General features: G+C 39.8%; 1 protein-coding gene across 4 annotated transcripts in view; it reads left to right on the plus strand.

The window, feature by feature from the left end:
- The window catches only part of STPG2 (sperm tail PG-rich repeat containing 2), a 424,532-nt gene that overhangs the window by 248,456 nt on the left and 150,648 nt on the right, over positions 1 to 25,428 (plus strand). For 3 of the 4 annotated variants that reach the window (XM_005278473.5, XM_042856391.2, XM_042856390.2), the window contains one exon: positions 72 to 187. The exons of the other annotated variant lie outside the window; for it this stretch is intronic. In XM_005278473.5, the coding sequence (XP_005278530.1) occupies positions 72 to 187 (116 nt within the window). The remainder of the gene's footprint in view (positions 1 to 71; positions 188 to 25,428) is intronic. 4 annotated transcript variants of the gene reach the window in all.

The following is a 25,428-nucleotide window of genomic DNA, read 5'->3' on the forward strand; positions in this document are numbered from 1 at the left end:
ATTATTATTAACAGCCATTTAAAAGAATTCTTTACTTAATGAATTATTTCTTCCCCCCCCCACCCCCTTAGGACCTGGGACATACAATCCTGTGGTGAAGTCAGCTTCCAGTATTTCCCTATTTGTTTCCAGAGTGGAGCGTTTTAAGGACGTGAAAGAGATTACTCCTGGTCCAGGAGCTTATGAGGTTTGTTGATATGGCTGTGTTCTCGGTCACATACTGGGGCTGATTTTTCAATCTTGCCTTAGCTAGATTGCTTTTGTTGTGCTTGTAGTTTTCCTGGCAGTATTTAGGCATTTAACATGATTTGTAGGGACAGTCTTTATTTAGCTATCTAAATGACAATTCCCAAATTGTGGGAACAGGAATGGAGGCCAGGTTTTAAAAATGTGACCAGTAATAAGCAGAGTAAATGACAATTTGTCAACATACCTACTGTATGTGCTTTAAATAGATGCTGGAGTAGAGGCTCACCTCAGACCTGTTATTCACTACTGAGTCAGATGGGAGTAAATAAATATTGCTTCTTTGATTAGCCTTCGCTCCCTCTGTTGCTCAGTGTAATGAATTATAGTACACTTTCAGTGCCCGAATCTTTTCTTTGTGTTATACTTATGTATTCCATCATGAATTTAGCCATGAGCAAATTAAACATCTTTGACTGACAGCCAACTGAGGGAGGAGGCCTAGCTCTGTGGAGCAGAAAACTCAATGAAAGAGCAATGGAAGGGCAGCCTTCGCCATATAACTAATTGCTACAATTGCCCTGACACAGCTCTCTCATCTCTGGGTGGCAATTATGTGCCAAATGCACTGCTACTTGGGATTAGGTCTGAGGAAACTCAGCCACATTAGCTGGTCTTCCCAGGCAATGAAATGGGAGGCAAGAGACTGAAGTGAAGATGTGGAGCAAGAAGCGGAAGAAGAAAGGCCTCTGTTAGTTCCTCTCTGGTCCCCTGACTAACTACTCTTTCTAGAGCAACAGTATCTGTAGAAAGCCTCTTCCCTTCCCCCTTCAGTTCTGCTCCACCCTTGGACCCTGTTGGCTTTCTACTCCATGGGGGATGGGGTGAAAAAGAGAACCAAAATATCGTTGTTCCTCTGTCCTATGGGGGAATAGGTGCTGCCACAAGGAACCTTGCCTGATCCTTTCCTTACAACTTTTGAGGAGAAGGAAATGCAGTGTAATCATTGGGGGAAAGGAAAGATGGTTTTGCAGTCAAGGAAGTGTACTGTGAATTAGGAGTTCTGAGTTCAGTTCTCGGTTGTGGCACAGATTTTGTGTCAAGTATCAAAGGGGTAGCCGGGTTAGTCTGGATCTGTAAAAGCAGCACAGAGTCCTGTGGCACCTTATAGACTAACAGACGTATTGGAGCATGAGCTTCCGTGGGTGAATACCTACTTCTTCGGATGCATGTAGTGGAAATTTCCAGAGGCAGGTATAAATATGCAAGCAAGAGTGAGTCAGGTTAGAGATAACAAGGTTAGTTCAATCAAGGAGGATGAGGCCCTCTTCTAGCAGTTCAGGTGTGAACACCAAGGAAGGAGAAACTGCTTTTGTAGTTGGCTAGCCGTTCAGTCTTTGTTTAATCCTGAACTGATGGTGTCAAATTTGCAGAAGCTCAGCAGTTTCTCTTTGAAGTCTGGTCCTGAAGTTTTTTTGCTGCAGGATGACTACCTTTAAATCTGCTATTGTGTGTCCAGGGAGGTTGAAGTGTTCTCCTCCAGGTTTTTGTATATTGCCATTCCTAATATCTGATTTGTGTCCATTTATCCTTTTTCGTAGGGACTGTCCAGTTTGGCCGATGTACATAGCAGAGGGGCATTGCTGGCATATGATGGCATATATAACATTGGTGGACATGCAGGTGAATGAGCCGGTGATGTTGTAGCTGATCTGGTTAGGTCCTGTGATGCTGTCGCTGGTGTAGATATGTGGGCAGAGTTGGCATCGAGGTTTGTTGCATGGATTGGTTCCTGAATTAGAGTTACTATGGTGCGGTGTGTAGTTACTGGTGAGAATATGCTTCAGGTTGGCGGGTTGTCTGTGGGCGAGGACTGGCCTGCCACCCAAGGCCTGTGAAAGTGAGGGATCGTTGTCCAGGATGGGTTGTAGATCACTGATGATACGTTGGAGAGGTTTTAGCTGGGGACTATATGTAATGGCCAGTGGAGTTCTGTTGGTTTCTTTCTTGGGCTTGTCTTGCAGTAGGCGGCTTCTGGGTTCACGTCTAGCTCTGTTGATCTGTTTCCTTATTTCCTCATGCGGATATCGTAGTTTTGAGACTTCTTGGTGAAGGTTTTGTAGGTGTTGGCCTCTGTTGGAGCAAATATGGTTGTATCTCAGTGCTTGGCTGTAGACAATGGATCGTGCGGTGTGTCCGGGATGGAAGCTGGAGGCATGAAGGTAGGCATAGCGGTCGGTGGGTTTTCGGTATAGGGTGGTGTTAACGTGACCGTCACTTATTTGCACCGTGGTGTCTAGGAAGTGGACCTCCCATGTAGATTGGTCCAGGTTGAGGTTGATGGCGGGGTGTGTGAACTTTGGGCAAGTCATCAAATCTCTCTGTGCTTCAGATCCTTGTCCGTAAAATGAGAATAATACTTTCATACCTTATGGTGGTGTGGTGTTCAGATTCTCCACTATGGCTATATATGCTCTGAGCTAAATAGAGAACCCAGCATTTTGACAATGGCGGGAGTGGGATAATGGAGAGAGAGATTGGGGTAGTACAAAGAAGAAGAGGTGGTGAGATGGGGGTCACAGAGGATGAAGTAGTTGGAAGGATGAAGGATGGAAAGATAGGGAATGGAGCAAAAACATGGAAAACAGAGTAAGAGGGAAGAGAGACTTTATAGAAAAGGGAATGGCTTGACAAAGGGAAGAGATAAGAAAAGTTGAGCAAATTTCTAAACAAGAAAAAAAATCATTGAAGGGGACAATTGAAGGTTAGGGAAGCAGAATACACATACACATACAGAATACGCATACAGTAACTCTATCAGTCATTGCATCAGTCAGGAGTAAATGGGGACTCTGTATCAGAGAGAATGTTTGGGAGACCTCTCTGTGGATCGGATATCAGCATGAGTCCAATTCTTCTAAACATAGCTGAGGGACTAATTGGATTCAGTAATGGGAAATGAAATGTGTTGGATTTTTTTTAAATACATGATGCTGCAATGATGGAGCTATATTTTTGAATGATTTTGTCATTTCCAATACTAATGTAGTATTTTTGGTTGCGTTCATCTGTTTTTGCCTGCATCTGATGGGAAAAATGATGTGAACTTTTGCTTCTGCTTGATTTTATGTGTTGTTCATCCAGTCTGAAGATGCAGAGGGATTGGAGTGTTTTGGGGAAGTCAGCTGGGCCTTGGTTAGTCTTAATCCTGGGTTTAGTTATGGACAGGAACTGGTGTATCATATGACTGTATATTAGAAATCATTTAAAATTAATTAATTCATAGTGGAAAAGCATAATGGTAGAGTTCTGTGCTTTAGTTTGATATACATAATTTTGATGATGACAATTTTAACAATCAGAATTTTGTGGCTATAAAAGCACATATCATGATTAGGGCCCTATGACTGTATATTAGAAATCATTTAAAATTAATTAATTCATAGTGGAAAAGCATAATGGTAGAGTTCTGTGCTTTAGTTTGATATACATTATTTTGATGATGACAATTTTAACAATCAGAATTTTGTGGCTATAAAAGCACATATCATGATTAGGGCCCTATGCATGTTGTGGCAAAACAGGGCAAATTTCCATAGCAATATACACTTATTCTATAGCTATTTCATTCCCATCTCATTCACACACTCATATGCTTCCACCGACACAACTGGCTCCTAGTTGAATCTACTCCTTGACATAAAATTCATAAATGATTATTTTTGATAGTGATTTATTTCTGGATGGATTTTTTTAGTGTACTCTTTGGACAGCCCATTGCCTCGCACCCTTGTGTTCCTGCAATGTTTTCCCAGTGGCATGACTCAGAATCTCCTTCCTCCATATTGCAGGGAAGGGAAGAGCTCCAGCTCCTTTGATCTCACGCTTCATGGAACAGTGTATGGAAAATACGTTGTAATTAACACCTCCTTGTACTGGAGAGGTGCAAAGCAACAGGCTGTTGCAGTCAGGTCCTGGCAGGGCAGGTGGTCGAAAAAAGCAGTGTTTAATGCCTGGCCGCAGAAAAATGGTAAATTCTTCAGCAAAAAAACTGAATTCAGTGGCATCTTTTAAAAGTGCTATGTTTCATGGCTACAGCAATGCAGAGTCCACTGTGGTGAACTGGACAATCCAAACCTTTATTGTCTCAGACTCTCCGCAGAGTCCATCAGGTGACACCTCATTGGTTTACATTCCATTATCAATTGCAAGTTTATTTCCACAACCATACAGGCTAGAAACATGCTTTTTTTCAGTGTAAGCTGGGATCCTGGAGCACAATTCCACGCAAAGGGGTGAATTTTTCAGTAAGTTCTGTGGTCGTGGTATCACACTATACACTGCTACAATACTCTGATCATGACGAGCCTAGAGATATTACTGAAGTTCTATTTATATTTGAAGTAATGTTTACCTAGTTTATTATACATTAGACTTCTCAAGTTACACTGCTTTGTTTACTACAACTGAAATACACAAGTACCTATGACCATGATGTTTATATTGCATGACTCATCATAAGTCCCTATGGATCCAGTAATATAGAGTGCTGTTCATTTATTTTCACTGCCATAATTGTGAAGCAGAATAAGTAAAGAATTATTTTTGCCACTGGACTTCCTGTTAGTCAGAAGTAGACTAAAATGAGCCGTCAGAGAGTTAAAAAGAATATATAACACAATTCTATTTTTTTTCCTTCCTAATATTTGATGATGAACTGTTAGGGCCCAATTCTGAAGCCTGTACCCATGTGAGTATGAGCTGTGACATCAGACCCTTATGCTCTAGAATATGGAAACTGTTTCAAGAAAGGTTAACGGGAATAAAGGTCCTTAGTCTGAATACAAAAAAAATTCTCTCCGCATACTGAAATAGTTTTATTTCAAACTGTACTTGGCGGGTGAGATTCTGTGCTGTGGCTCTAAGTCTAGATGCAACAAATAACTTGGAGCTCAGGGCAGGCGTGCGGTAAAGTGATGGTAAACCACCTCTGTACCCTCAGAATCCTGGGCTGTTCTGCAACATCCACCATCTTTTAGATAGCCCTGGGGTGTGTGTCATCAGTTATGGCAGCCTAGGCCCTAAAGGTCCAGAACTGCTCAGAATCTCCAGTGCCGCAGCCCTGGCTAGCTGCTCTTTTAGAACAACTTATGCCACTCCATCCTTTTCACCTAGGTTAAAGTGTCAAGAGATGTGGGAGGAGCAAACCCAGAATGTTTTGTACAACTTCCATAAATGACGTAGTGCCATAATCATGACATCGCATTTTAAACAGAACTGATTTCACTGGTGTGTTCTACTTGAAAACTGGTGGCACAGTATGGCCTGTAGAAATGAAGGTCTTGAAATGGATGAATTGTCTGGTTTTCAGAGGTGCTAAGCAGCTGCAAGTCCCATTGAAATATCTTAGAAAATCAAACCAGTGCCATACAGTATACTAAGAGATAATGCTTCTTTTGAAAAATTGTGCTAATGCACAGTTCTAGTTTTGTCTCTCTTTTTAATTGGCAGACATTTTAATAAAAGTTATAACCCTCAAAAAAGCTGTACAGTGAGTGCAAATTAATTACTTGTTTTTAACACTGTTAAATGTAGCAAAGAGTGTAAACATTTCTGTCATAATACTTGTCACCCCTTTACTTGACAGTGTGAAAGCAAGTATGTCAGTTCTTTTTGGTATGCCAGCTTATCTGTGTGACACCTTTTTATGATGTAACTGGCAATTTTGTTCAATTTTCCAGACATGGAACATTTTATCGCCTTCTGTGGATATAATATTAATGTGATCTTTGGCCTAATGTATGGAGTAATTATAAAAACTGGTGAAATGTAATTGAAGAGTAGGAAAGGCACTTATGGAAATATTTTTGTTACTCTAAAATGTTGCTGAATTACATAGAATTTAATATGCACAATATTATTATTTATTTTATGCAACACTATAGATGTGTATGACATTTAATGGACAAATATGATCAAGACATTGGTCCTTGGGCTAAGAAGCTCACAATATAATTTTTTCCAACACAGTTATAATTAGGGCCGTACCAAAGGGCCATGAAAAATGCATCATGGACTGTGAAAGCTGGTCTTTTCCCTATACTAGACAGATTTCACAGGGGAGACCAGCATTTCTCAAATTGGGGGTCCTGACCTAATAGGGAGTTGCAGGGGGGGGGGTCGCAGTATTGCCACCCTTACTTCTGTGCTTCCTTCAGAGCTGGGCAGCTGCAGAGCAGCAGCTGTTGGCCAGGTGCCCAGCTCTGAAGGCAGCACCCTGCCAGTAGCAGTGCAGAGGTAAGCATGGCAATACCATACCGTGCCACCCTTACTTCTGCCCTGCTTCCTTCAGAGCTGGTGGCCAGAGAGTGGCAGCTGCTGGCTGAGGGCCCAGCTGTGCAGGCACCTGTGCAGAAGTAAGGGTGGTAATACCATACCGTGCCATCCTTACTTCTGCCCTGCTGCTGGCAGCAGCTCTGCCTTCCGAGCTGGGCTCCCGACCAGCAGCGAGTGCTCTCTAGTTGCCCGGCTCTGAAGGCAGCACCGCCGTCCGCAGAGGCGCAGAATTAAGGGTAGCAGTACTGCAACCCCCCCCCCCACAATAACCACTTGCAACTACTCCACAACTTCTTTTTGGATCAGGATCCCTACAACTATAATGAAATTTGAGAATTAAATAGGTGAAACCATGAAAGTTACTATTTTTAAAATCCTTTGACTGTGAAATTGACTAAAATGAATTGTGAATTTAGTAGGGCCCTAGTTATAATAGTAGCAGACCAATATGAGCACAATAATGCAGCATTTGACACCATTAAACACCAGAGTGACCCTTCAATTAGGCACCTGTTCAGAGTGATTAGGAATTATTTATATAGTCAGTACCATATGTGCTAGAGGCTGCCTATTTCTTCCAGTGGGGGTTTTAACAAAGGAGAGATAAATCAAATTACTAAAAGATAAGAACTGGCCTGACCTTTTGCTAGTGGAGAACTTTATCCTTTTCTCATGATGTATTCTGGTGCAGAGCTATTAGTTCATTTCAATTAGTTTTAACTCTGGATTCTAACAACACTTCCCACTCATTCTCTCTAATCTTCTGGGTTATATGTGCCTATGCAACAGTTTTTTCAAAGTAATTTATAAAAAGCCTCACGCAATATATTTCATCTCCTGTCCACAAAGGACCTAAAATGTTGGGAGTTACCTGTGCCTAATGTGTACTTTTAAAATAGCTCCATTCATTTCTTATATTTTTAATTTTTATTTACAAGTTTTGTACTACATGCTTATCACATTTTAAAGGTGCTTCAAATTTTTACAATTTTTATTAAGGTTTTACAGATATCAAAAGTGCCAAGAAATCTTGGGGAAATTTTTCTGCTAGTGCACATGAGAGTAGCTCCGTTGAATTTAAATGAGTTACTCCAATTTACACTAGCTGCAGATCTTGTTAATTATTGTTAACGTTAAAAATAAATGGTCATTTGAAACAAGTTTATAATTTAAGAAGGTGATTGTTGGGACTGTGGAACTCTTTAGTTTTTTAATATAAATGGCACTTTTGAGTATAAAGCCTTACTTTTGAGTATAAAGTGCTGAAATTATACCCCAAAGTCTCAAACAAGATAGTTATCTATTTCTCAGGTCCACTAGATATGCTTGCAGCTAACTGAACAAATTAGTTATTCTGTGTTGCCATGGAAAGCAACAAACTGCATGAAACTCAGGGCCATAATTATACAATTTATTATTTGTGTAGTATTAAGTCCCCCAACATGATGACCTGCCACTTCGTATACCTGCTTCTTCTTTCCTCATTAAGTGAATGTGTGAAACTCGTTGAGAATGTGAAAGTAGAAGGCAGCCTGGGTGAAAGTGATCATGAAATCATAGAGTTTGCAATTCTAAGGAAGGGTAGAAGGGAGAACAGCAAAATAGAGATAATGGATTTCAGGAAGGCAGATTTTGGAAGCTCCGAGAGCTGATAGGTAAGGTCCCATGGGAATCAAGACTGAGGGGAAAAACAACTGAGGAGAGTTGGCAGTTTTTCAAAGGGACACTATTAAGGGCCCAAAAGCAAGCTATTCCGCTGGCTAGGAAAGATAGAAAATGTGGCAAAAGACCACCTTGGCTTAACCACGAGATCTTGCACGATCTAAAAAATAAAAAGGAGTCATATAAAAAATGGAAACTAGGACAGATTACAAAGGATGAATATAGGCAAACAACACAGGAATGCAGGGGCAAGATTAGAAAGGCAAAGGCACAAAATGAGCTCAAACTAGCTACGGGAATAAAAGGAAACAAGAAGACTTTTTATCAATACATTAGAAGCAAGAGGAAGACCAAAGACAGGGTAGGCCCACTGCTTAGTGAAGAGGGAGAAACAGTAACAGGAAACTTGGAAATGGCAGAGATGCTTAATGACTTCTTTGTTTCGGTCTTCACCGAGAAGTCTGAAGGAATGCCTAACATAGTGAATGCTAATGGGAAGGGGGTAGGTTTAGCGGATAAAATAAAAAAAGAACAAGTTAAAAATCACTTAGAAAAGTTAGATGCCTGCAAGTCACCCGGGCCTGATGAAATGCATCCTAGAATACTCAAGGAGCTAATAGAGGAGGTATCTGAGCCTCTAGCTATTATCTTTGGAAAGTCATGGGAGACGGGAGAGATTCCAGAAGACTGGAAAAGGGCAAATATAGTGCCCATCTATAAAAAGGGAAATAAAAACAACCCAGGAAACTACAGACCAGTTAGTTTAACTTCTGTGCCAGGGAAGATAATGGAGCAAGTAATTAAGGAAATCATCTGCAAACACTTGGAAGGTGGTAAGGTGATAGGGAACAGCCAGCATGGATTTGTGAAGAACAAATCATGTCAAACCAATCTGATAGCTTTCTTTGATAGGATAACGAGCCTTGTGGATAAGGGTGAAGCGGTGGATGTGGTATACCTAGACTTCAGTAAGGCATTTGATACGGTCTCGTATGATATTCTTATCGATAAACTAGGCAAATACAATTTAGATGGGGCTACTATAAGGTGGGTGCATAACTGGCTGGATAACCGTACTCAGAGAGTTGTTATTAATGGTTCACAATCCTGCTGGAAAGGCGTAACGAGTGGGGTACCGCAGGGGTCTGTTTTGGGACCGGCTCTGTTCAATATCTTCATCAACGACTTAGATATTGGCATAGAAAGTACGCTTATTAGGTTTGCGGATGATACCAAACTGGGAGGGATTGCAACTACTTTGGAGGACAGGGTCATAATTCAAAATGATCTGGACAAATTGGAGAAATGGTCTGAGTTAAACAGGATGAAGTTTAACAAAGACAAATGCAAAGTGCTCCACTTAGGAAGGAAAAATCAATTTCACACATACAGAATGGGAAAAGACTGTCTAGGAAGGAGTACGGCAGAAAGGGATCTAGGGGTTATAGTGGACCACAAGCTAAATATGAGTCAACAGTGTGATGCTGTTGCAAAAAAAGCAAACATGATTCTGAGATGTATTAACAGGTGTGTTGTGAGCAAGACACGAGAAGTCATTCTTCCGCTCTACTCTGCTCTGGTTAGGCCTCAGCTGGAGTATTGTGTCCAGTTCTGGGCGCCGCATTTTAAAAAAGATGTGGAGAAATTGGAAAGGGTCCAAAGAAGAGCAACAAGAATGATTAAAGGTCTTGAGAACATGACCTATGAAGGAAGGCTGAAAGAATTGGGTTTGTTTAGTTTGGAAAAGAGAAGACAGAGAGGGGACATGATAGCAGTTTACAGGTATCTAAAAGGGTGTCATAAGGAGGAGGGAGAGAACTTTTTCACCTTAGCCTCTAAGGATAGAACCAGAAACAATGGGTTTAAACTGCAGCAAGGGACATTAGGTTGGACATTAGGAAAAAGTTCCTAACTGTCAGGGTGGTTAAACACTGGAACAAATTGCCTAGGGAGGTTGTGGAATCTCCGTCTCTGGAGATATTTAAGAGTAGGTTAGATAAATGTCTATCAGGGATGGTCTAGACAGTATTTGGTCCTGCCATGCGGGCAGGGGACTGGACTCGATGACCTCTCGAGGTCCCTTCCAGTCCTATAATCTATGAATCTATGAATCTATGAATGGTGTTCTCCTTTAATTGTCTGAGTAAAACAAATAAAAGGTTGTTTTGTTTTGCATAGACCATATGTTGAGTAGTGTTAGTAGGTAAGATTATGTATGGAGTTCACTACACTGCTCTGTTTTCACTTGCTTATCTGAAAAAAAAAATCACTTTTGGGTCTGACACTTCTGCTGCTTGGTCTCAGCCAGATGGCGATTTATCTTCTTTGCATGAATACTCACTGCTGGTTATTCTAACTACAGATGCTACTATATTTGGTTTGGGTGCCTTGTTGAAAGACCAGATTGCTTTAGGGAAAAATTTCTGAACAGAGTACAAGTTTTAGATCAATTTGCAAGAGTTGAGAAGCCTCACTGACATACAAGAGCAGGGTACAGTCAATGCAGCTGTCAGGTCAGACATGGTGATTGCAGTCTCAAACCTCAACAGCCAGAGAGCAATAAGGAGCAAGGCTACTCTTTGAAATACCTTGATTTATCTTCAGCATGGGAGAGATTAATTTGATGTTCCTGTAACCCAAATATTTCAGTTGAAAATTAAATCTTCCATGTAAATTTAGTTAATCCGAAATGTTCTGCGCAGACAATGGATAAACTGTGTTTACTCAGCATTATTAGATAATAAAACTGGCCAGTGTCTTCCATAGTTAAACAAAAAGGATCTCTCTTGCAGCAGGGAAGAAAGGAGCAATTGACAGAATATCCTCTCCATATTGAGCCTTTTCCATTAGTCCCTCTGATTTCAAGAGTTTTACAACAATTGCACCATAATAAGGACAACATAACATGGATTGCCCATAACTTGATAAGGAAATTTCAGATTCTTCTTGGATATGGATGTAATGCTTGTCTCCATATTTTTACATTCAAACTCTTGAGCCTTTGCTACACTGGGAAAATGACCTGCAATAATAAGGGCTTGTCAACATGTGGAAGCTGCTGTGAAATAAGCTAGGGTGTGAAATTAAAGTGCAATAGCTATTCTGCAGTAGCTCCTGTGTGGAGACACTTACTCTGCACTAAGGATGCCTTTTGGCACTTTAGATTAGCTTAATCCATTTTCAAAGTGTATTAAACTCCCCAAAGGCACTCAGTGTGGAATAAGAGTGGAGCTATAGCAGAAGTTATTTCAGGTTATTTCCCTGTGTAGAAAACCCTAACATATGTCAACCACAGATAGCCCTAAGTGTCTTTCACTTACGGCCAGGATTTAAAACTGTTTATTCTCTAGTGTAAAGAGGACCAAACCATTTTAACAATCCATTACAGAAAAATTGCGTAACAGGATACAAAAGCAGTACTGCCAGCCGTCTGCATTCAAAAACAATAATTCAGGCTTAAAAATTATAGCTTTTGAAACTTTGGTAAGACTCTCATGTAATCACGACTCTAGGAGTGGTGGGGGGGGGGGCAGCCTTAAGAAAACCCCCAAATAATGTGAAATTCATGATTAAAATTGTAAGAGCTGGCAACAGTGGAAAATTCTGTAATAACTGATTCCCAGAAACCAAAAAGTTAGGTCCAGATCCAAAAAAGGACATAGGCACCTAAACCCCTGATGTAGTTGCTACTAATCCACAGACCCCCGACTCAAACACTTATGTCACCTGAAAGGCCCTATCTAGAAGGTATGCTCTGAGCATGCCTAACTCACTGCAAAATGGTTGATGGTGGGGAGGAGTGGTTTAGCCCAGTGGTTAGGATGCTCAATTGGATGTGAGAAAGCCCTGTTCAATTCCCACCTCTGCCTGCTGAGGAGAAAGGATTTGGACAGGGGCTCCTCACCTCTCAGGTGAGTGCCATTGGACTATGGAATATTCTGGTGTGGGTCTCTCTTGTTGAAGCTGTTCCACTTTGTATTAAATATTAATTGGGCCAGAGAGAGAGAGACAGAATGGCTCTATAGTCCAGGCCTCAGGGAAAGGGGGGAACCTCTTTGCAAATTCCTTCTTGTCAGGCAACAGGGAAATTGAATGTGGGTCTCCCACATCCCAGATGAGTGCAATAACCACTGCACTGAGGTTATGAGGGTGGCCAGATCATTCTATTCAACCCTCCTCCCCCGTTTACTCTGCATAAAAATCTATCTGTAAATCCCTTTATAGATCTGGGGCTTAGTTCTTTACTCAAGCCTCACACAAGCTGGGGAGGGATTGCAAGCGCTTTGGAGGACAGGATTAGAATTCAAAGTGATCGTGACAAACTGGAAAAATGGTCTGAAATAAATAGGATGAAAATCATTAGGGACAAATGCAAAGTACTCCACTTTGGAAGGAATAATCAATTGCACAAATACAAAATGGGAAATGACTGCTTAGGAAGAAGTACAGCAGAAAAGGACTGGGAGGTTATAATGGATCACAAATTACACTGGTCTACAATTTTTGAGACGTCGTCTGCTTCAGAGATAAAATGTGCTATTTATTATGTATTTTGATGTGCTGAATTCAAATATGACAATTAAAACAACTACTGTTTGGCCGCTGTTTCTAAGATATTTAAGTTTTTACATTTTATGTCTATGTATATTGTGTAGATAGCAGAGTTTTAATCATAAATTGTAAACCTAGGTCTTTTCATGTTTTTATGGTTGCTTTACATGATAATATTTCACCTGTCCTGTTTATGTAACACCTTAAAAATCAGCAAAAGGGTTATATAAATAAAATGTATTATGAAACAAAAGGCAAAAAACTAGTATGTACATAGTTTAGTCCTATTCAGTGTCTACTCGGCGCTTCTTGGCTTGTCTCTTGTATTCATTAAATGGAGCATCTCTTGTCACTGTCCAGCAATAGTCTGCAAGCATTGATGGGCTCCATTTGCCCTGATAGCATTTCTCCATTGTTGCATTGTCCTGGTGAAATCGCTCGCCGTGCTTGTCGCTCACTGCTCCACAGTTCGGTGGAAAAAAATCTAGATGAGAGTGCAAAAAATGTATCTTTAGTGACAGGTTGCAACCAAGGCTTTTGTATGCCTTGAGGAGGTTTTCCACCAACAATCTGTAGTTGTCTGCCTTGTTGTTTCCGAGAAAATTTATTGCCACTAACTGGAAGGCTTTCCATGCCGTCTTTTCCTTGCCACGCAGTGCATGGTCAAATGCATCATCTCGAAGAAGTTCACGAATCTGAGGACCAACAAAGACACCTTCCTTTATCTTAGCTTCACTTAACCTTGGAAATTTTCCACGGAGGTACTTGAAAGCTGCTTGTGTTTTGTCAATGGCCTTGACAAAGTTCTTCATCAGACCCAGCTTGATGTGTAAGGGTGGTAACAAAATCTTCCTTGATTCAACAAGTGGTGGACGCTGAACACTTTTCCTGCCAGGCTCCAATGACTGTTGGAGTGGCCAATCTTTCTTGATGTAGTGGGAATCTCTTGCACGACTATCCCATTCGCAGAGAAAACAGCAGTACTTTGTGTATCCAGTCTGCAGACCAAGCAAGAGAGCAACAACCTTCAAATTGCTACAAAGCTGCCGCTGATGTTGGTCATAGTTTATGCACCTCAAAAGTTGTTTCATGTTGTCATAGGTTGCCTTCATATGGACTGCATGACCAACTGGAATTGATGGCAAAACATTGCCATTATGCAGTAAAACAGCTTTAAGACTCGTCTTTGATGAATCAATGAACGGTCTCCACTCATCTGGATCGTGAACGATGTTGAGGGCTGCCATCACACCATCGATGTTGTTGCAGGCTACAAGATCACCTTCCATGAAGAAGAATGGGACAAGATCCTTTTGACGGTCACGGAACATGGAAACCCTAACATCACCTGCCAGGAGATTCCACTGCTGTAGTCTGGAGCCCAACAGCTCTGCCTTACTCTTGGGTAGTTCCAAATCCCTGACAAGGTCATTCAGTTCACCTTGTGTTATGAGGTGTGGTTCAGAGGAGGAGGATGGGAGAAAATGTGGGTCCTGTGACACTGATGGTTCAGGACCAGAAGTTTCATCCTCTTCCTCTTCCTCGTCTGACTCAAGTGAGAATGATTCTGGTGCATCAGGAACCGGCAGTCCTTCTCTGTGGGGTACTGGGCGTATAGCTGATGGAATGTTTGGATAATGCACAGTCCACTTTTTCTTCTTTGACACACCTTTCCCAACTGGAGGCACCATGCAGAAGTAACAATTGCTGGTATGATCTGTTGGCTCTCTCCAAATCATTGGCACTGCAAAAGGCATAGATTTCCTTTTCCTGTTCAACCACCGGCGAAGATTTGTTGCACAAGTGTTGCAGCATATGTGTGGGGCCCACCTCTTGTCCCGATCTCCAATTTTGCAGCCAAAATAAAGGTGATAGGCTTTCTTAACCATAGTGGTTATACTGCGCTTTTGTGATGCGAAAGTCACTTCACCACAAACATAGCAGAAGTTATCTGCACTGTTCACACAAGTTCTAGGCATCTCTGCTCACTTTGGCTAAACAGAAATGTGTCCCTTTGCAAAATCAAACACTGACAAATAAGAGAGCACCACACTGCATGATTTCTATAGCTGATATAGGGCAATTTGTTCAGAAGAGTGATGTAAGCTTCGTTATGATTGCATCATCCATGACTTCTAGGAATAACATGATGCAATTCATATCATGTATGACGCAATACCAGCTTCAGATTGTATCATTCATTGTTTGGCCTAAAAAGCAAGTACTGTTCAAACCCAGTCATAGATTTATTCATAGATCCAGTCAAAGATGTATTTTAGTCATTTCTGGTTTAAATTGAGATCCCTTCCCTTTATAACTCACTTATCCTCCGCCATTCCCAAGTCAAGTTGTATATACTGACCCAATAGCATATCTTGAAAACTAGAGCCAATCAACAATTTTAAGCCTCATTTTCGTTCTCAGTGACCCAGAATTAGTAAAGTTTGACTACATTTATTTCAAAAGCATTTTGGCTGTAGAGCAGTGTTCTATATGACTCAACAATGTAATACCATTGCATAAAAAGTGAACACCATTCTGGGATGTATTAGCAGGAATTGTGTGAGCAAGACTTCTGCTCAGCACTGATAAGGCTTCAGCTGGAGTACTGTGTCCTGTTCTGGGCACTACACTTCAGGAAAGTCCATAGGAGTGCAGTAAAAATAAAACATGACTTAGAAGGAAAGATTGAAAAAAATGGGTTTGTTTAGTCTGGAGAAGATTGAAGGAAGATGTGATATAGTATTCAAGTACGTAAAAGGTGGTTATAAAGAGGTGGGTGATAAATTGTTCTTCATATACACTGAAGACAGGACAAGAAGTAATGGGCTTAAATTCCAGAAAGGGAGATTTAGCTTAGACATTATAAAAAACTTCCTTGCTGTAAGGGTAGTTAAGCAGGGATCACTTTATCTAGGGAGGTTATGGAATCTCTGTCATTGGAGGTTTTTAAGAACGGGTTAGACAAACATCTGTCAGGGATGGTCTAGATAATACTTCATCTGCCTCAGTGCAGGGGACTGAACTAAATGACCTCTTGAGATCCTTTCCAGTTCTACATTTTTGTGATTCTATAATGGCTTGGGCCAATGAATGAAGAAGGGCTGGGGAACTCAATAAGCAGTATAAGATCTCACCAAGGAGGAGGCCTTTCAAAAAAGTGCATCATACCCAGGTTTCGGGGTAGTTGTTGCTGGTTTAGGTTTTTTTCTTGTTGTGTAAAACTATTTCTTTATTACTGTAACCTATGCAAGAATGAGCGCTGAAGGGATAAATTGCTGATTGAATGACTTTTTTTTTTATTAAGGAAGTGGATGACCCATTCAAATAGATCTGAATATGCTAGATTCCTGGTAGAACACATTTTTACGTTTTGAGGCTTTTATGACTCAAAACCAAACAAGGTTGTTTTCAGGTACTCCAGTATCTTTTGCTAATAGAAAAAATAGTTTCAGAAAATACAACTCTTTCCTCTCCTTTTGGCAATGAATACAGGAAACAAATACAGATTGTTGGACAATTTCTCAGCTGGTGTAAACTGGTGTAGCTCCATTGAAGTCAATATAGATTTACACTAGCTGAAAATATGACCTTGTATTTCTATTTTAAATCTTATTATCTAATACTTTTTTCCAAGGTGTAACTAGCTATTTGTTTGACATTATCTCTTTAGCTGAGTGATCCTCCCTTTTGCCGTACCAGGAAAATTGTTAATAATAATGATACATATCACATACACATTCTTTGATAAAAATCATATATTAATTCTGATGTATAAGTAGTTTTTCATTTCATTTTTTAAAATAATTTTATAATAACTGTTCATAACTGTTGAATAGTTTAGCTTGCCTCCCACATCAGGACCAACATTACCTGATAATTGACATTGATATGTTAATCTTAATTACCAAGCTTTTTGGGTTCAGAAAGTCCTTCTGATTGATTCATGTCAGTAAAATGTAGTAATCAATTAGTGTCATTCACTTGGAGGAAAGGTGATGGTATTCACTCTGTAAAGCAAAAGAAGTAAATTTGTATTCTGTGCTTGTCATTTGCTCCAGATAGTAAACTCTGGTTTAGATACTATTGCTGCAGTAATTGCACCATTGATTAAAATATCCCCAGAGTGTAAAATCAGTTTTAAGCTCTTTATATCCTTATTACAGAGTTGCCAGTCACAACTCTATTGTTAAAGGTGCAAGAGGTTTTCCACTCTAAGCTCTGTTTTGGTAGCCTACCTTCTCTAAAAGTTTCTTTGGGCCTAAAATTTTCTTAGTCGGTGGCCACAATAGGAAATTTTGGAAAGGGGAGACTAAAATAGGCAAGAGCTGAAAAATAATATAGAAGTTTACTGCATTCCAGTTGTTTCATTTTGTAAGCTGATACTTACATAGGTATATCTCCATATATATATATATATCATAGAACTGGAAGGGACCTCGAAAGGTCATCAAGTCCAGCCCCCTGCCTTCACTAGCAGGACCAAGTACTGATTTTGCCCCCGATCCCCCAAATGCCACATAAATACTACTTTGGGGGCTGAAGAGCTGGCTGTCCAGAGGCTACAGCAGGAGACTCTACTACAGAGGAGAAGAGGGATATGTTCAACAGATAAGTTGTTTGCTGTGAGTGGTCTTTCCCATTCAAGTATATTGAGAGTATGTATGGCAATACTGCTAGTCATTGGCTGTGCATACATGTGAGTACACAGTTTGTCACCATGCGTCTGACGAAGTGGGTATTCACCCACGAAAGCTTATGCTCCAATACTTCTGTTAGTCTATAAGGTGCCACAGGACTCTGTCACAGTTTGTCACCAGTCTCTCTCCCCCTTTTCCCCACCTCTAGCACCAGTGGATCTAGTTGACATATGTACTTACAAAAAATTGTTTATTTTGTTCCTCTTCCTCCAAACCTCTATTTGTCTGTCTTTACTTAGATTATGATCTGAGGGCAGGAATTGTGCCTTCTTGTCTATATAGAAAGTTTCTATTACATTGTGCATGCTACCATACACAAATAATAATAATTAGTAATAATAAACCCTTCATCTATTCTCCTGTTCTGAGCACAATACCATTTCCCACCCTCTTATTATGGATTGGAAACTTTCCCTCATCCCTGCCCTGGCCATCCTACACATATGTGCTAGATCTATCCCTTCCCATTAAACCTTCTTGATTTCAGCTAAAGAGATGCCTTTGTGGTATTAGTTGCAAAAGCTTACAGCAGCCACTAGGGGGTATAGAGCAAGAAGGTCAGAGTCTGTGTAAACAGGAAATATAGACAGCATTGTATTCACCCAACCACAGTGTGCTTACTGTAATCTCTACAGCATCCTTGCCCTATATCCCTGCCCAGCTTCCTAATACAGACTGAGATGGGGCTCTATCATATGCACTAGACCAATGGTTCCCAAACTTGGTTCGCGGCTCGTTCAGAGTAAGCCTCTGGTGGACCGCAAGACGCTTTGTTTACCTGAGCGTCCGCAGGTACGGCTGCTTGCAGCTCCCAGTGGCCGCAGTTTGCCATTCCCGGCCAATGGGAGCTGCAGGAAGCAGCGTGGGCCGGGCCACCACTTCCCGCAGCTCCCATTGGCTGGGAATGGTGAACAGTGGCCACTGGGAGCTGCGAGCGGACGTACCTGCAGACGCTCCAGGTAAACAAAGCATCTCGCTGCCCGCCAGGGGCTTACCCTGAACAAACCGCGAACCAAGTTTGGGAACCCCTGCACTAGACTATAATATACTACCTGTATATTTCACTTTTTATGGATTTATGCATGTATGTGACATTGCCTGTGGTTAAGTAAGGCCTTGTTGTATTAAATATGAGCAAAAGGGTAGTGTTATATTGGGTGTGTTTCCTACTAATATATGGAGGTTAGGAGGCACTCATGGAGAGGTAGTTAAAATGATTCTCTTGGAACCTTAACTGACAATTTAATAATTCTTTTCTTGTTTAAATTCTCAAATCTTAGTTGTACTTTTTCCCCCTCTGGGGGAATACAGTAAAGAGTACATGACAACTGGGGTTTTAATATATCCATCTATTTATAAATAGTAGATGTTACAATAGCCTTTCCACAAATGAAGGAAGCAGTTTGATAAAGGAGATTAGTAAAGCAGAAGTTTCTCTTTTTTTAAATGTTCTGTTACTAGATGGAAATTTTGAGTGTTTTTTTCCTGACCTGAGGGAAGCATATAAGTTGCCTAATTATGTGCTGTACAAATTATTAACAGTCTTTGTGCAAATTAGATGACGTTTAACTTTTACAGCTACATTCATAACATTTACATAGCTAACCGCCAAAAGTAATTCAGTCAGTTTGCATGTGTTTTTATTCTGAGAACAAAGATTGCTTTCCTTTTATTTAGGAAAAAATAAATTTGACCTTTTTACTTTTAAGGACAGAATAATGTTGGGTAAATCTTCAAAACAGTAAACAGGGTTTTCTGTTTTGTTTAACTTTTTGTTTTTTTCTTTTATGAGAGTTCCATTGTTAAAAATTTTCTCTTTGATTTAACAATGTACCCCTAGACCTTCCTCATCTCTTTGTAAGAAATATATATTATTGTAAGAAATATAACTAAGTGTTTGTATCTTATCCCTAATTTATCAGGCCCTGTCCTCCTCATAATACTTTTGAGGCCAGTTATTTAGGGATCTATATATGGTTTTAGTAATCTATATTTAGGCACCAATTTTTGAAAATCTTGGTCCAAATACATTACATTTACTGCTTTTGCATTTGCAATTCTTTCATTCAGAGAAAATAATAAAATTTCTTTGACAAGACCACTCTTTACAAATCCATGTTACTGATTGATCATAGGATGAGTTTCCCTAACTGGTAGATGTTTAGGGATGCTGCTAAATCATTTTTCTATGGGACTCATACAGATACTTCTTAAAAACGATATATTTTTCCTTTGGATGCACTAAGTTGGAACAAATAACAGGTAATTTCCAAGAAATTTCATAGAGGTGGATCCCCACAAGGGATTCCTGTATTTATAATGCTCTTTGAGATCCTTAGGCAAGAAGTGCAATATAAGTGTAAAATATTCTTTGAAATGGAAATCAGCTCACAGGAAAATGGTAATCAAGATGACAAGACAATTGGAGAAGCTATTAGCAGCCTAAGTATGTAATCAAAGCATAGTGCAGTCTCAGTACAATTTTTAATTAAAAAAAACAAAACTATTCCGGGGACAAAATAAACCTTAAGTTAAATGACCATGTCAGAGCAACCAGATATGATTTTTAAGAAGTCGGGGACTATCTGAACAACTGAAATAGTGAGTACTATATTGTGAACAGAAAGAAATGACTGGGTGTAAATGGTCATCTTACTGGTTATGAAGCTTGCCAAGGCAATTAGTGTCTGCCTCATCAAATCTGGTCAGAAGGCAGTTATCAGTGATGTGGGACATTGTCTGGCTTTGGCCACAGCCGCATGTGGGATCCTCTTGTTGGCCACAGGTGTGAAAGCTGGCTGCACACTGACCCTGGCCCATTCAAAATCGATTCAGAAAGGCCTATAAGCGGCATGGAAAAATCAAAGCCTGGTACACATGTGGTTGGGTAAGTTATAAGAGACTGGTTTGTGACATCAGCTGCAGACCATTCTTCCTGCCACATCAATGTTGCAGAGAGCCACGGTACTGGTATGGGTTGAATTGTCCCAGTTACGATATGCAAAGTTGAACACAGTTGAGTGTCAGCCAATCTGATGTGAGATTAATGGAGCCAGACCAGAGCATAGTATTCTTCTACAAAGTAACAGCGAGCTAAACTGGATGACTGAAGAGTTTGAGTCTTTGCTCCCCATAAAGTGCCAGCCAATTTGCTTTGAAGGTTGTTATATGACCTCAGGTGCTTAAGATATGTGAGAGATCTATCTAGTGTTATTCCAAGTAGACTGTATGGGATTTGTGTTTTGAGCTGTATCCATTAAGAAATATAATGAGTTCTTGGGCTACTCTGGCATTGTGGAGATGGAACACACTCAAAACTGCCTTGGTCACACTTGGTTGTAAATGACACCGACTACACTTTTTGGCTATCTTAATCAGGTCAGCATTTAGAGCTTGTTCAAGTTCTGGGAATGACTATGCTTGGACGCTTAAGTGAATGCCATTGCATACATGAACTTGTTTGTGTAAAAGCTGAAAAGCGTTAGAATTTGATTCGTCATCTCGGCACAGTTCAGCAACCATCAGCCTTAAGCTGACCACCTGTCATGCCAAACCAAACTGCCAGCTATCTGCTGAATGTGTCAAAGGCCCCAAATGAGAAGCATGTCAGATGACCAGTCCATGATGAACGACATCAGTTCCAACAGAGAAATGGAGAGACTAGATATGAGACTGTAGCTGGAGAGGATGATGGGGTGAAGATTGCTTTTATAGGATGTGAGGTACAAACGAAAGCATGCTTGTTTTATGCGGGAATATCATGGCATAGCTATATTTGTATGTTTATAGTATATTTTAAGGCATATACTGCATGTCAGTGGTTAATATATTTTTTAAAGATGCAGTCTTCTCTTTTATTTTTCATGTGCTGATTAATATTAGTTGATTAGGATGATAAGTTGATACCACACATTATGCCTGAAATATGATTTCAGGTCAGTATTTCTTTAACTGCTACACTGCTTTCTTAAATCTTGTTTATTATAACAATACTCACAGCACTTTTAGCTATTCAACTTAGTTTCCTTGGTAACTGGTCATTTTCAGTTCACCTGTAGGCTCCTGGTATTTAAAGAAGCTATATTATTTTCAGCTTTGTGTTACACAATGATGGAAAAACCATGGTAGTGAGGGTACAAGCAAAAATGTAATAAATTGTTGAATTCTTACACAGTGGCGTAAACTTTAGTGCCATATGTCAAGGAAACACCAGTAAACAAAGCCTGACTATCATAAAAGCTAAATAATTTACTCTTTTATGTAGCAGATCTGAAAGCATTTGAAATGCATTTAATGTATTGAGGGAAGGAGGATTTTTCATCTATATCATTTTGCCCACCACTGAAATACAGTCCCTTCTTTCTGGGGAGGAATGTAGTAGCTGATAAACAGCAGATAGCAACATTAGACAACAGCTTAGAGCAAGTATGAAGAAATGTACTCTATCCAGTTGAAACACCAGGGGTAGTTTATATAGGAAGAATGTAATTGCTGTAAGTGGAATTTGGATGGGACATCAGGGTTTATATCTGTACTCTTTTATGAAAAGTAGTGTCTCATATCTAATCTAATAAACATTTCTAAAAGTATCACCATAATATTTTAGATCTTGTATGACCACAATTGCTGAGCACCTTTAGTTTTACATTTCACTGGAATCATCACAGTAAATCAGAATCACCATGCAGAATCATTCATGTCATCAGACTCACCAGCTGAATGTTGCCTCTTCACACCACACCACAGGTACTGACTCAGAAGTAAGAGTCCTGTCTAATGAATCACAAACACCACTTCCTAGAATACCTACAATAGGCGTCCCAGCTAAACTCTTCTTAGCTTTTGAGTTCTTACAGAATCAGAGTGACAGGGAGAGTTCATTTTTCCTCCATATAATGCATTTTTTAAAGTTTTCTATTTACTATCTTACAATGTTAAAACTGTTAAAAATTGTGCAATATTGAAAAATACAGAAAATGCCTATTATAGACCACTTCCAGTGTGGCTTAATTATATGTTTGCAGTCACCAGCAGAGTGAATGCTTAGGTGTCACATTGAGATGGAACTGATGATTATGGAGAACTTGCATTTGTGAACTTGAAAAAAATGGCTTACAAATTCTAGTATTGTGCTTAGATGGTATTCAACACATACTCTTAACATTGTAAATAAATTATAAAATAACATTTTCAGTCCATCATTATGTTTAATTGAATGCACAGGGGAAAGGACTCTGTAACAGGTAAACTCGATATCATGGTGACATCTTAGCTTCTGTATTGCTGAGAGATTAGATAGTTCCAGTGGACTGCTGTGATTTGTCTTTTTCACATAGGAAATGTACTGTAAACACTCTGGGTCGATATGTTTTGGCTTCAAATTAGTTGGAATAGGGGCCATAAAAACAAAGCAGTAATTATATTGTGCCCTATCAAGGCTCAGAAGATGAATAAGTGGAGTATTGCTGAAGCATAGGGAGAGGGTCCAGCTGAGAGGCCATGAACGCTGATTCTCAGCTGCCATCTGTTGCGCTACTCAGGAATGCATGGCACCTGAGCGTAATTCATTGCTGAAGGACAAATAAAAATATAGCCTTGTAATCGAGTGGAGGTGGTCAGTGCTACCTTCATGTAAGTCATGAGATTGTTCCCTCAATTTATCAGCTGTGCTAATGGCTGCAATTCCCAACATCCTATTTTAACCTTTTTTATGTTTTGTGAAACACTGAAGATGAATACATTAGAAATTGTGAGATGCTTAGTTACTATGGTAATTGGGGACAAATAAGTAACATAGATAAATAGATGTGTATATATATGCTAGCGGTAGTTGGGTTCAGCATGGGTATGAGTGGACAGAGCTGTGTAAGTAGTACTACGAACATAATATTTTGAATAAAGAATATAGTGGAACTAGACAAGGTTCAGAGAAAGGCAACAAAGATGATCAAGGGTATGGAACAGCTTCCATATGAGGAAAACATAAAAAGATTATGGCTGTTCAACTTAGAAAAAAGATGATTAAGGGGGATATGATTATCATGAATGTATGCAAAAAATAAAGACACAAGTGTTATTTGCCTTTCCCCACAAAACAAAAACCAGGAGTCACCCAATGAAATTAATAAGCAACAGGTTTAATAGAAACCAGAAGTAGTATTTTTTCCCACAACGCAAAATTAATCTGTGGAACTCATTGCCATGGGTTGTTGTGATGGCCAAAATTATAACTGGGTTCCAAACAGAACTAGACAAGTTCATGGAGGATAGGTCCATCAATGGCTATTAGCCAAGATGATTGGGGATGCATCTTCATGTTCAGGGAGAAGCTCTGAAGCTGGGAGGAGAACACTGGGGTGGATGTCTCCAACATTGCTCTGTTCTGTATGCTCCCCCTGAAGCTCTGGTACTGGCCACTGTCAGAGACAGGATACTGGGCTAAATGGACCATTGATCTGACCCAGTGTGGCTGTTCTTCCATTCTCCCCACTGCTGCACTGACTTGCAGCATGGTACTTCATTTTTTTTTCCTCTCTCTCTCCCCCCTCTCTCTCTCCTTCTTGGACAGAAGTTGAAGATTTGGCCTGTTAGAAATGAGTATAAATAAAATATCCATTTAAGATATTTCCCAGTAATCCTATAAAATAATACTTTTAATAAATAATCAAACACGTTTAAGTTTGTTCTGGTACAGAGGGTCCTCATGAGTCTCCTCACTCCACTTAGGCCCTGTAGTATAGCTGGGCTGAGGGTGGTGCAGAGGGAGCACTGCATGGATGGGTGTCCACAAACCCTGTGTGCAGTGGGGTGCATCTCCACTTTGGCCCCAAACAGGCCACATGTAAAGTGGAAGGTTAGGGTGAGCCTGTGTTGAGGCTATCGTATCCATGCCGATACAGATCTAGTGGCCCAAATCATTATGTCAGGGGCGCAGAGTGGCTGCAGACACTATCCTAGCTATGGTGTGTCTGTGTTGCCGTTTTGTGGCCTTTCCAGGAATTCCCGTTCTTACAACCTCTTTGGAAAAAAAAGTTTACAAAATGTGATTTCTCTTGATGAGAAATCTAATGCAAAAAAATCTCCCCAAACCTCCATAGAGAGTATGGGTAATCTGAGTATAAGCACTGCTTATGAGAAATGCCAGAGACATACACTATTAAAATTAAACTATAGCTTAAAACAGAGAGAAAATTGACCATGGTACTATTATGATCCAGTCATCACTTGTTGTTTTTCATGATTAAATTGGTCTAATAGCTATAATTGGTTCTGTATCATCTGCTAAGAAAATGATAGAGTTATTAAAAAACAGTAAATGCCTTGTCATTCTGTCCAGCAGTTTAGTGCATTTAACCATTTTTAGAGCTAATTGAAACCATTTTACTAGGAATTCACAATCTTCAATTTAAAAAAGCATTTGGTGGTCACTATCAACAGCTAGTGACTTATACAATACATAGTACTTCAAAATTTAGCGCATTCCTGTAGAAACACATGCAACTCTGTGGAATTTACAGATGGAAGGTGTTATAGAAGTCCAAAGTAGCATGATTTCTAGTGTAATTAGTTCATTAGCTGTAACACTGAGATATGGAGCATTAGATTCCTTTTTGACGTTGTAAATCTTTACTTATAAAGGTTCTATTTATTCAAAATTCTAGTAATATGTATGCTATCTGCAAAGGTTACCATATACCTCGCTAGTAATTACAACTCTCTTCATTTTCAGTTTTTATTTTATTTAAAATCCCCAAGAATTTATTAGAGTTTATTTTTAAAAATTAAATGGGTGAAAATCAATGCAAAATATTAACTTCACAGTTGTCTGGGTAAACATCAGAGTTAATATTGGGGGATGGGAGATCAGCAAAAGCAACATATAGAGAAAAATTAAAGTATTGAAAGTAAAAGCATTTTTAAAACAACATTTTAATGCTGTGGTTTATTCCATGAACTATATATTAACATTACATTTCTGGGAAAATGCACTATG

The sequence above is a fragment of the Chrysemys picta genome, chromosome 5 (genome assembly GCF_011386835.1).
Source record: "Chrysemys picta bellii isolate R12L10 chromosome 5, ASM1138683v2, whole genome shotgun sequence".
NCBI classification, from domain to species: domain Eukaryota; kingdom Metazoa; phylum Chordata; order Testudines; family Emydidae; genus Chrysemys; species Chrysemys picta.